Below are 13,509 nucleotides of genomic sequence, written 5' to 3'. Positions count from 1 at the left end.
GATATCTAATGATATTTGACTCTGTCTGACTTATTTCACTTAGTATGATAATGTCTAGGTCCATCCATGTGGCTGCAAATGGCACTATTTTGATCTTTTTATGGCTGAATAATATTCCATTGTATATATGCACCACATCTTCTTTTCCATTTCTCTGTCAATGGCCATTTAGGCTGTTTCCAAGTCTTGGCTACTGTGAATAGTGCTGTTATGAACGCAGGGGTGCATGTATCTTTTTGAATTATAGTTTTTGTCTGGATATATGCCCAGGGACTGCTGGATCATATAGTAGCTCTGGTTTTTTAAGGAATCTCCATAGTGTTCTCCATAGTGGCTGCACCAGTTACATTACCATCAACACTGTAGGAAGGTGCCCTTCTCGCCACATCCTCTCTAGCACTTTTTAAAAAGGTGTTTATTTTGGCTGTGCGGGGTCTCCATTGCTGTGCACGGGTTTTCTCTAGTTGTGGTGCCTGTTGAGGAGTCTGAGCTAGAGGGTGGGAGGGCGTCAGAAGTCGTGGCGCACAAGTTTCAGGTGCCCTGCAACATGTGGCATCTTCCCAGACCAGGGATTGAACCCACGTGCCCTGCACTGGCAGGTGAATTTTTTTTTTTTTTTAAACCACTGGACCACAAGAAGTCCTCCAACATTTATTGTTTGTAGACTTCTTGATGAAGGCCATTCTAACCAGTGTGAGGAGATACCTCACTGTAGTTTTGATTTGCATTTCTCTAATAATTAGCTTCCCAGGTGGCGCAGTGGTAAGGAATCCATCTGCCAATGCAAGACACCATGTTCAATCCCTGGGTTGGAATGATCTCCTGGAACAGGAAATGGCAACCCACTCCAGTATTACTGCTGGAAAAATTCAATGGACAGAGGACCCTGCAGGCTACAGTCCACGGGGTCACAAAGAGTCAGACACAACTGAGCACCAACGCAATAATGAGCGATGTTAAGCATCTTTTCATGTGCTTTTTGGCCATCTGTGACATGTTTTCTTTAGAGAAATGTTTATTTAGATCTGGGTTGTTTGCTTCTTTGATATTGAGCTGCATGAACTGTTTGTGTACTCTGGAGGTTAACCCCTTGACAGTCACATCATTTGCTAATATTTTCTCCCATTCTGTGGGTTGTCTTTTTGTTCTGTTTATGGTTTCCTTCACTGTTAAAAGTTTGTAAGTTTGATTAGGTCTCCTTTGTTTATTTGTTTTTATTTTCATTACTCTAGGAAGTGGATCTAAACAGACATTGCTACAATTTATGTCCAAGAGCATTCTGCCTGGTTTTCCATTTTCTGTTCTTACTGTTTCTTACCTTTTGCCTTTTTTTCCAGTTGGTTTTCAACTGACTTCTGCTCATGAATTCCTAAAAGTTCTGTGCAGTTTGGATAGAAACTCTCTGTCTTATATGTAACAAATATTTTCTCCCAGTTCACAATCTGATTTTACTAAGGACATACAAAACGATGATCATGTAGTCAAAAATATCATCTTTCTTTCACTGTTAGATTTCCCTACCTTCTTTGAAAAATTATCTTCAACCACTCAATTATATTCTAAATTTTTACTATAACTTGCTTTAACATTTAAATTGTGAATTGATTTACTATTTCTTTCAGAATATGATATTACATAGCAACTTTATTTGGGCTTCCCTTGTGGCTCAGCTGATAAAGAATCTGCTTGCAATGCAGGGGACCTGGGTTTAATCCCTGGGTTGGGAAGATCCCCTGGAGAAGGAAAAGGCTACCCACTCTAGTATTCTGGCCTGGAGAATTCCAAGGACTGTATAGTCCATGGGGTTGAAGAGTTGGACATGACTGAGCAAATTTCATTCACTCACTCAGCAACTTTATTTAGCTCCTAGTAAAATAGTCTAACTTTTTAGTCTAATCTTTTATTATTTTTCCATTTAAGTGAATTTACTGCCTTTAATGAAATAATCCACTTATGTTATTCAGGTGGTAAATTCTCATATATTCTGACAAATTTCTGAAGTCATTAGTCCTGTTTTCAGATCTATTTGTCAATTCTTATGAGATTTCCTACTGTGTTAGCCATGCTGACTTGATGACAACTTATAAATATTCAGTTATCAAAACACTATGGCATTAGCACAGAGTCAAGTCTTTCAACCCCCGACCCAACCAGGAATTCTGAACTATAATGATCTTTGTTTTGTTATTCTTTGATATTTATTACAACTATATTTTCCTTTAATATATAATTTACATATCTAAAAATATCATATATAGAGTTTGATGCTTCTGAAAAATACATATACTCTTGTAACCCACATTCCAGTAGGACACAGAGTATTTCCACCATCCACGTTGTAGCTCTGGCATCTATTTTTCTCTATGAACTTTAAAATTACCCAGTTCTCACTGATACCACCCTTCTGCCCCAAACACACAAATATACATGCAAATAAAATTAGTAAACTTCATACTTGGAAGTGATATTTTAATAATACTAATAAAGTACCCAAAACAAAGAATACGGTGTATGTTTCTATCTGTTCAGGTCTTAATTTTATGTCCTGCAATATTGTTAAGGGTTGACTTGTGTCCCTCTGGAAAACATGTAAGTACCAGCCCCTAGCACCTCATAATGAGATTTTCTTTAGAAACAGGGTGGCTGCAGGTGTAATTAATGAAGAAGAGGTCACAGTGGAGAGAAAGGGTTCCTTGTGCAGCACGCTAGCGCTGCGCTCAACTGGTCATGTGCCGACACAGTGACCACCCAGCACAAGCCACCAAAGGGGCAGACCAGAGTGAGGCAACTGCAGGCCAAGGGGCGCCAAAGGCTGTCCGCAGAGGCCAGGAGAGGCAGGGGGGAGCCCCCTGCAGGCGTCGGGGCAGCAGGGCCCTGGCCAGGCCTCGGTTTCTGCCTTCTGGCCTCCAGGACTGTGAGACAGATCTGCTGCTTTAAGCCCATGAGTCTGTGATACTTCCGGCTCTAAGAAACTAATACAAATATTACTATACTCTTTTTCTGTTTAAATAAGTATCTCCTTTTCAATTTATTAACTATTTTATAGTTTTTGGTCAACATCATGAGTACAGTTTTTTTCATCTCAATTTTTAGCATTATTACTAAGATAGAGCCTGTATACTGGTTATCATGTTTTCTTGTATACAGCTACCTTAACAAAATTCTTACTAATTCTATTAAGAGATTTTAGTCTTTTTTGAGTCATTTGGGTTAATACGTATACAAATAATACTATTGTGTCATTGTGCCAAATATTATATTACTCTTATCTTATATCACAGTCAGAACTTTCAGTTCGTACCGTTAACACTAGTAACAGTGGGCTTCTCCCTCTATGTCAGGGGTAGGCAAACCACAAGCCCTCGGGATAAATCCATTCCACCGCCTGTTTGTATGGCTTACGAGCTAAGAATAGCTTTTACAGATGAGCATTTAGATCTAATCTGATGAGAGGAACAGTAACTTTTAACTAACTCCAATGAAGTGATATACTGTCCCAAATGAAAAACTCCCTTCTTCTCATTGGCAGTCTTTCATTTAAAAAAAGCTGTACAACTACATTTTGAATTTTATTAGTAAAAACTGTGGAAATTTCTCTCTTGTTATGTAAGTGTCTATATAATAGTCTAGTGGCCTTCAAAGCTGACCCTTTACATAAAAGTTTATTGACTTCTACTCTAGATGTTCATATATTGGTATAGACTCGTGTACTATTGTCTTAAAACCCCTCAAACCACAGCTGTGGTTATGTATTTTTTCTCCTTCTTAATCTTGTATATTTTACTTATTGGAAATGAGTTATCCATTATTGATCTTTACAAACAAAAACTTAGTTGCATTTAAGTCTTCTTGAAAAATAAGGGCAATGAAGGCTGTACATTTTCCTACATGTATAACTTTAGCTCTATCTCATAGATAAAAAGGGTTGTTTATTTCAATATCTCCTCAATGGGTTTTGTTTTTTTTAAAACTCAGTTTTCCACCCCGGGCTTAGTTCAGAATTTAGTCTCTAAATACTGAATATTTTTTAGTGGCTTTTTAATATTCATTTGTAATTTATTTGCAATCAAGGAATATTACCTGTATAATTTTCAAAGATTTTCTCTGTGGCCAAGTATATAAACCAACTTTTACATAATCTTTGCAAAAGGATGGATAGTCTCTATTTGCAAAGTGCAATTTTGTAACGTGATAATTTAATGAATTATATTGATTCTTACTAACATCATCTCTAATCTGTATCACTTTTTAACTTCTGGATCTATCGATTTCTAAAAAAGATGTATTGAAATAGCCTATTAAAGACACGTGTTCTGGTTGCTCTGCTTTTAGGTCAGGCTAATATTTGTTTCATAAACGTCCTAAACTCTGAAGTTGTTTAAAAATACAACACATTGTTCTATACCCTAGGACTAAAAATAAAAACAGAATTAGAAAATGACAAGCAAAATTCAATTTTGAAAACGATGGGTTTCTTAGCCAGAAAGGGCTAACTCACATTTCAAAACATCTGAGGTTCTTGAAATCCTTTGCTCAAAGTTAATTATAAATGTTAATAAGACAACTGCTATCAACACACAAAGACGTTATATTAATAATTAGTAATAAAGTCTGAAAAAAAGACTCACCATCATGGGGAAAACGACTGCAGCAGCGGAGGCTTTTATCACCCACAGGAGGACCAGGCAGGTGAGCTGGACGACGGTGAAGACGTGCACCTTCCAGAGCGGCACGTAACGCAGGTAGATCAGGTCGGGCTGGTGCTTGGCCGGCATGCCAAACAGCTTAATACGGTCAAAGAACTGGGTATCAGGTGGAAAACAGAACAGGAGAATGTTTTTACAAAAATGGCATTTCTGCTACTTAGGAAAAGAAACTCTATCTACTTCAGGGTAACTTCCCTGGTGCTAATATGTCCCGATAACACAGGAGTGTTTCAGTTGACAACATCTTCATCCAAGAGAAAAAAATCAAGGCAACCACTTGAACGAATGTGATTCATGAATCAGAAACTCAAGTCAACATGTTTTAAATTGGGGAATTAAACTAGTTCCACAAATTTATCTATGGAAAAACACACAACTCATCTAATCTCTTTGACTTCTTTTTCTAATATGTAAAATAATAGTAACAATCTCCTAAAGTTCTTTCTAGATCTAATATGCCCAATTTTTATGAAAATAACCTGAGGTAACAATCACCAAGTTTTCACCAAATGAAACAGAAACCATGAGCTGTTTCCTGGGTCTCTTTGAGCTTTAACTTCCTCATTTATAAACTGGGAATAAGAGCAGCCCTATACACCTCACAAAACTGTTGCAAAACAATTAAGTGAGTTAATGAGATCGGCTCTTGACCACAGGAAGGCAGACCCTGGACTGTATGAGCAAGTCAGGCTGCTGCGTCTGAGACGCCCGGTGCCCCGGAGCCGGCAGCTGGGACCACACGCCGTCTGCGGCCGGGAGCAGTGCCAGCGCCGCCTGGGCAGCTGCACGTCCTACACGAGGGCCGGATCCTCACAGATCCCAGCGCGCTCTCCCAGCCTGCCCACGGAACGCCGCAGTGAGACAGCACGGGGCGGGGAAGAGGCTGGCGTCTAACCTGCGCCCCGCTGCTCAGTCAGAAAGCTTCAGTGAGGCTATTTCTGCTCCACAATTTACAAAATCAGCACTTCTTCCTTTCCTGCTTCCCAAGGTTGTTTTGAGGATAACAGAAAATCGCCTAGTACTAGGCTCCATGAACTGTACTGCCCCACACAAATGGCAGGTGTTGCCATGGTTATAGAAAACTAATATCTGCATTTCCTTTTTAGCAACTGAAACTGCTGTTCCAAGATGCCAGGGATACCCCTTTTTTCCCCATTCCAATCCTTTTAATCCCCCCTTCTTACTATATTAGCCTTCACTGATAGTTACTTTTCATTAGCTTCAATTAAAACATGTAAGGACACAGGTCATGATGTCACTTTCAGGGGAAAAAATGTACAACAATAATTATTTAGAAAATGTGGATTTGAAGCCAATAGTTAATCTGTGCCCAAAATATCAGAGCTGAGAATACATCACAAAAACAATCTTTGCAAATGTAAAATGTTTTAAGCTTTTCTACAAAATCATTAAATGCTTACGACTTGCCTGGATTCCTTTTAATGAGGAAACTCCCATATAAAGGAAAACGCCATAAAGAACAGGCATTGGAATGAACTGGAAGTAAAATGACCACAATTAGAACTCATGCAACTAAAGCAATTTCACATCAAAGATACATAAAAACACTGTGAGTTCCTATGAGATAGACTTAAAAGATCTTTCAGTGATGACAGGGGGTTCCCGATGGCTCACTGGTAAAGAATCTGCCTGCACTGCAAGAGACACAGGAGATGGGCGTTCAATCCCTGGGTCAGGAAGATCCCCGGGAGGACGAAATGGTAACCCACTCCAGTCTTCTTGCCTGGAGAATCCCATGGACAGAGGAGCCTGGAGGACTACAGTCCATGGGGTCACAAAGAGTCACACATGACTGAGCTTCACACTCAGTCAGTGATGACACTTGTGATAATGGTGATCACATCCACTTCAGCGATGACACTGAACTTTTCTATAAACAAGAAAAGCGCTAGTATACAATAACCTTCTTGAAGAATCGTCTTCTACATGCTCTCTTCTAAGAAGGGACTATGTTCCATGGTTAAGAGTACAGGCACCACAATCAGACTATTTGGCTTAAAAGCCCTTTTAACCTCTTACTGAGACTTAACCTCTCTTTGTTTCAGCTTCTGCATCAGATTGTCTTGAAGGTTAAAAAACTTCAAACTCATAGAATACTCAGAAAAGCACAAGGTACATATTAAACCACTCAGAAAGTGTTAGCCGTGATTATCACTGTCCTACCCCTACAGTGACTGATAAGCAGCACCATTTACTGAAAGTGTATAATAAATAAACACCACTCCCCAAACGAATGTTCTCATTACTTCAGCAGGAAGTGGGATCCCAAACTGCCTAGGAGCCCATGCCCAGGTCTTCCCCAGGAAGGACGCAAAACTGACGCAAACACCACACTGACACTCACCCAGGGAGAGACCTCTGAGGAAAGGAGACCTAACCGCCGGCCAGCAGAGAATCACACTCACTCCCTACTAAACAACCTTGTACGTGCTTAACTAAGGACAGCGGAAGAGAAGAAAACACGTCAAAAGCTTCATCAGTACCCTCAGGGAATCCCAAGAAAATATCTAATCCATAAAGCAACTGTAGAACGCTAGGAAAAAATGAATAACCAGAATGAAAAAAATTAAAGATATAATTATCAAAATAATTTAAAAGAATTTTAGAATACTGATTTTGACAAAACTAGAGAGATCATTAAAATGATAAGGAAAATAGGGGAAACTTTAACAGTGAGAGTAGAGAAGAGGAATGTAACAATGTATCCAGGAGATCTAACATCTGTCTACTTGAAAGTGAAGAAACATCTAAGAGAAAACAGAAGAGGAAATAAACAGCTGAAGAATATTCCCACAGTCAAGGCTCAAGTTTCCAGAGTAAAAGGATGCACAGCGAGGCAAGCAGGGTAAATTAAAAAGTACCTATCTATCTACCTAAGTATGATGGTGAAATCGCAAAACACCATGAGCAAAAAGGACATTTTGGTAGCTTCGAGAATGGAAAAAAAAAATGCTTGTAAAGATACAAACACCAAATAGATATCACATCTCTTATCAGAACCACTGATCTTTGATCAACAACAACTTTAAGACTCAAAGAAAAATACATTTGAACCTTGAAATGAATACCCATCTATTAAACAAATGTGAGAGTAATTTGCACCATGCGAGAACTCTGAAAGTTCACTAATTATGGTACCATACATGCAAAAACTACTCAAGGAATCCTTTTAGCAATATAAAAAAATTCATTTAGCAATACAAGAAAAAGTGGAACACGTACATGTACTTTTTTAAAAAGAGAAGTTAACAGATATTAAGAAAATTTATCGGGCTATTATTCTAAAACAGTAGGAGCTTGGGAAATGAGGTGTGTTTCTGCCTCCACACAGCCTGATCTCACGCTTAGTCCTCGGCGAGTATTTTTATATCATCATAATACTGATTACACGTCCCCAGAGGGGACGTGTATAGAATGTATAGAAATTACATTTCTATAATTTAACTTACCAAAGAAGCAAAGAGAGTGTAAATGTGGGTAACCTTTACAATAATAAAATGTAGCCAACCAAAAAACAAGTGATGAAAGGGAGAAGGGAATGTGGGGGGTAAATCCTCATGAAAGATATAACCTCAGGACAGAGACTCTCAAGCTTTTTGGTCTAAAGACCCCTTTTCACTCCTAACAAGTACGGAGGACCCTCCTCCCAAATATTTTTGCTTATGTGGATTCTATACTTAGAGAGATATACAAATAGATAAGCAGGTAGGTGTATGGGAAATAGATACTCACCCACATTAGAAATGAAAAGAAAAATTTTAAATAGCTATTCTTAATTCATTTCAAAATAATAAACGCCTTACAAGGTAATATAAACAGCATACTTTTACTGGAAAGCTGTAATTTCCAAAGAACGTAAGATTAAGTGAGAAGAGCAGCATTGCTGTGTGTCCCTGTAAATCTCTTCAGGGGGCGGCTAACAGAAGACCCCTCTCTCCCGCCTCTATCTAGCTCGGCGTACCGCTTACGCGGTTCTGCCCAAAGGCCGTGAGGACAACCCCGCCTCGCAGAGGCGCACACCTGGGCGAGCGGGGCTCCTGCAGGCCCCACACAGAGGTCCTTGGGCGAGCCTTTAAGAGTCACTGTCTCAGGCAGCGAGAATCACTACTCTATTTCACTAAAGATAATAAACTTAGAAATAACATTATAAAAGTATGCAGAAATGTAATGGCACTGACTAACAAAGTATCTTAAAAAACAAAGGAGTAAAAAGTTTACTTCTAGAAAGTTGCTTTTGGAAAGTGAGAGAAAACAAGCTTTTCCTTTGAGAGCTTTCTTGATATTCTACTTGAATTTTTCTGCCTATAATACGCAGTTAATACTTTAAAATGTTTGAAACTACTGAAAACCCGTGTAAAGGGCAACCCTGGCCAGTAGGGGGCAGCGTCCACACAGGACGGCACCGCATGTTTCTCCAGCCTCCGGCTCTAACACGACACTCACCACCAGGAAGCAACTGCCCATCTGTCTATCTGTTTCACCAACCAGACTGCCAGTCTTCCGAGCAGACACTGTCCTGTTTGTTGTCGTTCCCTCAGTAACTAACAGTACAGAAAGTACTCAACAAATATTTGGCCAATTAGTTGGCTGCACAAAAGGAGGCCACAGAGTTCTAGTACTAACAACAACTTTTTTAGTTACCACGTAACACACATGCATACAATGCTCCACATTTGTATTTTATAGTTTACAAACAAAAAAACAATGGAAGTGAGCTCTTTCATGATTAACAGAAAATACCAGATTAGATACTTAGCTAGGTTTGCTATGACTGTTTCTTGTTAAATTACCAGATTCAGTAGAATATGTATAGTAAACCTCAGATGTGACTAAAAGATATGAGGGCTACTACTTATATCTCATTTAGATCATCAGGAAGAATGTATTCATTCAATTAATAGCAGTATTACTTTTCACATTTCACTTAAATTACTGTTTCATCTACCTTTCAATATTACTTCCTCTAATATACTTATAAAATTCTCTAGGTATATTCTTCTTTTAGATCGTAACTAAGCCACAGATAAACTTCTTCCAAAACTCTGCAGTCTTTAATAGTACCCTTTCACATTATTTTTCAAAAGGATACAATCTAACCCTGATACCTACCATAGCAACCACCATTCCAAAATATTTATTTTCCAAGTAAACTCTAGGAAATGAAACTATTTTAGATATTTTAATGTTTCATTTTCATACCACCAAGTATAAATTTTATGACCAAAAAAAAGATTTTTAAGACATTGTAACAAAGAGATTTTACCTTTAGTACTGAAGTCATGAACACAGACAGGCCCATTAGAATAAAAATCATTAGCCCTGTCACCCGCTGTTCACGAATGCCCAAAAACTTGGGTTGCTCCCCAGGAGCAGAGCATTCAGATTCCACTTTTAGGCTGTTGACATGACTTATTGACAACACCGTTGCAGCCACAAACCATGGAAGTCCCATGACAGAGCACACTCCCAGCATGACACCAACCACAAGCAGGTCAAGGTGGTAGCCAGCTCCTTTCTGAAAAGGGAAGCCAACACGGAGATCTGTCAGCATATACTGCTCTCTCAGGTTCCAATTCTGCGCTACTCATAAAGAGAGAAGAAGCTAATGTTCACCAGCTCCAACTCAAAGAAAACTCTCGGACACACTCTGAAAATTACCTTCAACTTGTGCTCTTTTCTGTTGATGATCACCGCCGTGATCTGCTGATCCATGAAGATGAGAATGGTGCATAGCAGAGCTGGAATGGCCGCGATTAACAAGGTCCACCAAGGGTTCTCTCCCAGCGGGCTTATGATCCAGCCCCTATTTTTATCAGTAGGCTGTTAAAACATTGAAAAATTCAAAGGAAGAAAGAAAAGTTTCCTTCTAACAGTACAGACTGTGTCTACCCCCAAGAAATGCCAAGGGGTTGGAAAGAACTGGACTGAACCCTGGAACCTGTTGTGAATTATCTGCAGAGACGCTCGTGGGGATTTTCTTGTCCCCGAAGCAGGTCTCTGTGCACGTGACTGAGCCACTCTCTCCATCCGGAGGTAGCATCTACGTCCTCCCCTTGGACCTGGGAACAAGGCCACGGCGACCCTGTGATTCCTGTGTCTTGGCCTGGAAGGACCTTGCTGCTGCTCTTCTGGCCTCCTGGAGCCCCGGGGTTAAGCTCTGAGTAAGCCTGGATAAGCTTTCTTGAGATGAGACACAGTACGATGAGACAGGGGTAGGAGGCAACTACCAGTCCCTTCATTCAGCCTCTGCGCTGAGCTCCCAGACATGCCCCCACCAAGGTAGTAAAGACGGCAGGCACCCAAAGATCCCACACCAGCGGACCAGACCACCCCCACCTCAGCCTAGGGCCAACGTCACAGATTTATGAACAAAAAAGAACTGTTGTTTCAGGATATGATGTTTTAGGAGATTTGTTATGCAGTGATAGGTAAGCGAAGCAGAGTTTCATTTCAACACACGCCTATCCACTCCATATAAAGTGAAGTCAGACTACCGACTAGGTCAACTCTGAAAACTATCAATAAACCGCCTTGTAGACCCTATAGACTAGCCATCGTGACAGCGTCAGTACTCAGGCCGCACTGGGCCTTGGCCTACTATTCTTCCAAAGCAGGGACTGACACAAACCTGACACTTCATCAGATACTAATATATTTCAATGCTGTAACATAATCTGCTTTAAATGAAACATTTTTAAAGCTCCTAAGACTCTAGCATTCTTGGAGGGTATTGGATATACTGAAATTTAAGCATGTTCCTATTACTTAGCCTTTATATTAAGCCTATTTTTTTGTCAATATAAAAGGGAAATTAGCTACTTTCAAATTTAAATATTATCATTTCCCCACACAGATACACATGATAATGCCTCACATTCAGTACTGCACGTGGATAAAAATGTTTTATCTATATAATGCATATATTCTTAACTGTTTATTTCCCCAAGTGTATTTAGTAACCATTGAAATCAGTTTGCTACTTCAAAGCTAGACAAATGAGTAACAAAGATATATTTGGAACCAGAATAAGGAAATGGGACCAGGATTACAGGAAATTACATTAATATAATTTACAGTTTTGTCAATTTGTAAGACTTGGTAAACATAGAATGACTCAGATATAGTCATCTCTAATGGCTTAAAAGCTTTAGTGGCTCAATATCTATGCTTTTAAACAAAAGTCTCCAAACTTTTTAAGTTATATACTCTTAGCAGGAAAAAGACATTTATTTACCCAAATGATTCTATATTTATTTATGCATTACATTACTAACAATTATCTTCATGGTGAAATTCATATCATAAATATTATAAAGCTTAATGTTTCTTATTTTTAGATAAAAGAGTAGATCCATATAATTTGAGGATCATTTTCCATGACGTACTCTACTTTGGAGGACACAGGTTTTAAAAATGATTCTATTTTTTAATCCCTGTCAGAGAAAAAACAGACTAAATTTATTTTCATTATATTCCTTATTTCTAATCCCCTTTAAATTTTCTGCTTCTCAAAGTCATATAATTTGTTAAATGTAAATACAGGCAGTGACACAAATACCTGATTATTAAAAATTTCCAGAAACTATTCAAAAGCTACCATCTCCAACTTAGAAGGGAAAATAATTATCAGATGTTGCATTATGCAGGCCACGGGGTTGGCAAAGGGGCAGATATGAGTGAGTGACTGAACAACAATACAAAAGATCTGTAGTTTTAATGAAACCAAAAAGTTTGTGGTTCCTCAGACTAAGCATCACTTTTCTTGTGGAAAAAAAAAGTTCTTTCTTGATTCTGATGAAAAATGTTACAAGACACTTTCCAATTACTGTCAGATATATCAATCACTCTTCTAGAAATTTTAATTAGGATCACCTTGCTACTCTTATAAATTCAAGTTTGAGTTACTTCTTCACAAAGGAATAAAGAATGTTTCTTTCACCTGGAGAGTGTATCATGGTCAAAAATTTTAAATGACTCTGATCTCCTCACTGTGAATATTTCTACTTACTCTCTGTGAGGGACTAGATTTGATACCTTCTTGTTTATTTCCTAAATATGTTCACTTGTCTCTGTTCATCTTGTCATTGTTTATATCTGTGAGAGGTATACATAATCTTTCCTTTCAAAGCATTAGCTCTTCACAGAGAATGTGCATATTTTAAAAATTACTAACTAGCAGGCAGTATCTTACTTTAAAGTAGTTTGGTATTTCCCAGTAACAAACAGCCAAGTGTTTTAATCCTTACCTCGAATTTTTCAGGAACATGAAGTTTAGGAGATGGAACTCCTACAAGGTAGTCAATTACAACCATTATTACTATGGTGAGAAATACAGCAAAGTCACTGATTGTCGAGCGCACCTATGTTAAAGGGGTTACGTTAGTATAGACACAGAAATACTGTCCTTTCTAAATAATGCATATCTTTTACAGACTAAATGTGCCACTAGAAAGTGTGAATGAGTTTTTTAATTAGTGATGATGCATCAGTGAAACACATTTATAACTAATATTTTTTACAAAAGATAAGAAACACATTTCACAACTAACCTATCATGCCCCTTGATGCCATTGTCTTTCTATTGTTAGCTCAGATAGGAAATACACACCTTTAAAACTTTATTCGAATATGATTGCTTTACAATGTTAGTTTTTGCTGTACAATGAAATGAAGTAACTACATGTATAACATATGCCACCCCCCTTGCACCTCCTGCCCACCCAGCCCCTCCAGGCCATCACAGAGCTCTGAGCCTAGCTCCCTGGGGTACACTGGGGCTTCT

At 38.7% G+C, this 13,509-nt stretch overlaps 1 protein-coding gene across 9 annotated transcripts in view; it reads right to left on the bottom strand.

Annotated features, from left to right (window-relative positions):
* Positions 1-13,509, bottom strand: part of SLC4A7 (solute carrier family 4 member 7) — a 110,233-nt gene that overhangs the window by 14,316 nt on the left and 82,408 nt on the right. For all 9 annotated transcript variants that reach the window (XM_043443631.1, XM_043443633.1, XM_043443635.1 and 6 more), the window contains 5 exons: positions 12,974-13,087; positions 10,386-10,547; positions 9,991-10,242; positions 6,135-6,203; positions 4,629-4,802 (listed from right to left, as the gene is read on the bottom strand). In XM_043443631.1, the coding sequence (XP_043299566.1) occupies positions 4,629-4,802; positions 6,135-6,203; positions 9,991-10,242; positions 10,386-10,547; positions 12,974-13,087 (771 nt within the window). The remainder of the gene's footprint in view (positions 1-4,628; positions 4,803-6,134; positions 6,204-9,990; positions 10,243-10,385; positions 10,548-12,973; positions 13,088-13,509) is intronic.

The sequence above is a fragment of the Cervus canadensis genome, chromosome 22 (genome assembly GCF_019320065.1).
Source record: "Cervus canadensis isolate Bull #8, Minnesota chromosome 22, ASM1932006v1, whole genome shotgun sequence".
Taxonomy (NCBI): domain Eukaryota; kingdom Metazoa; phylum Chordata; class Mammalia; order Artiodactyla; family Cervidae; genus Cervus; species Cervus canadensis.
The sequence above is the reverse complement of the archived record's forward strand: the minus strand, read 5'-3'. Positions and strand labels throughout refer to the sequence as shown.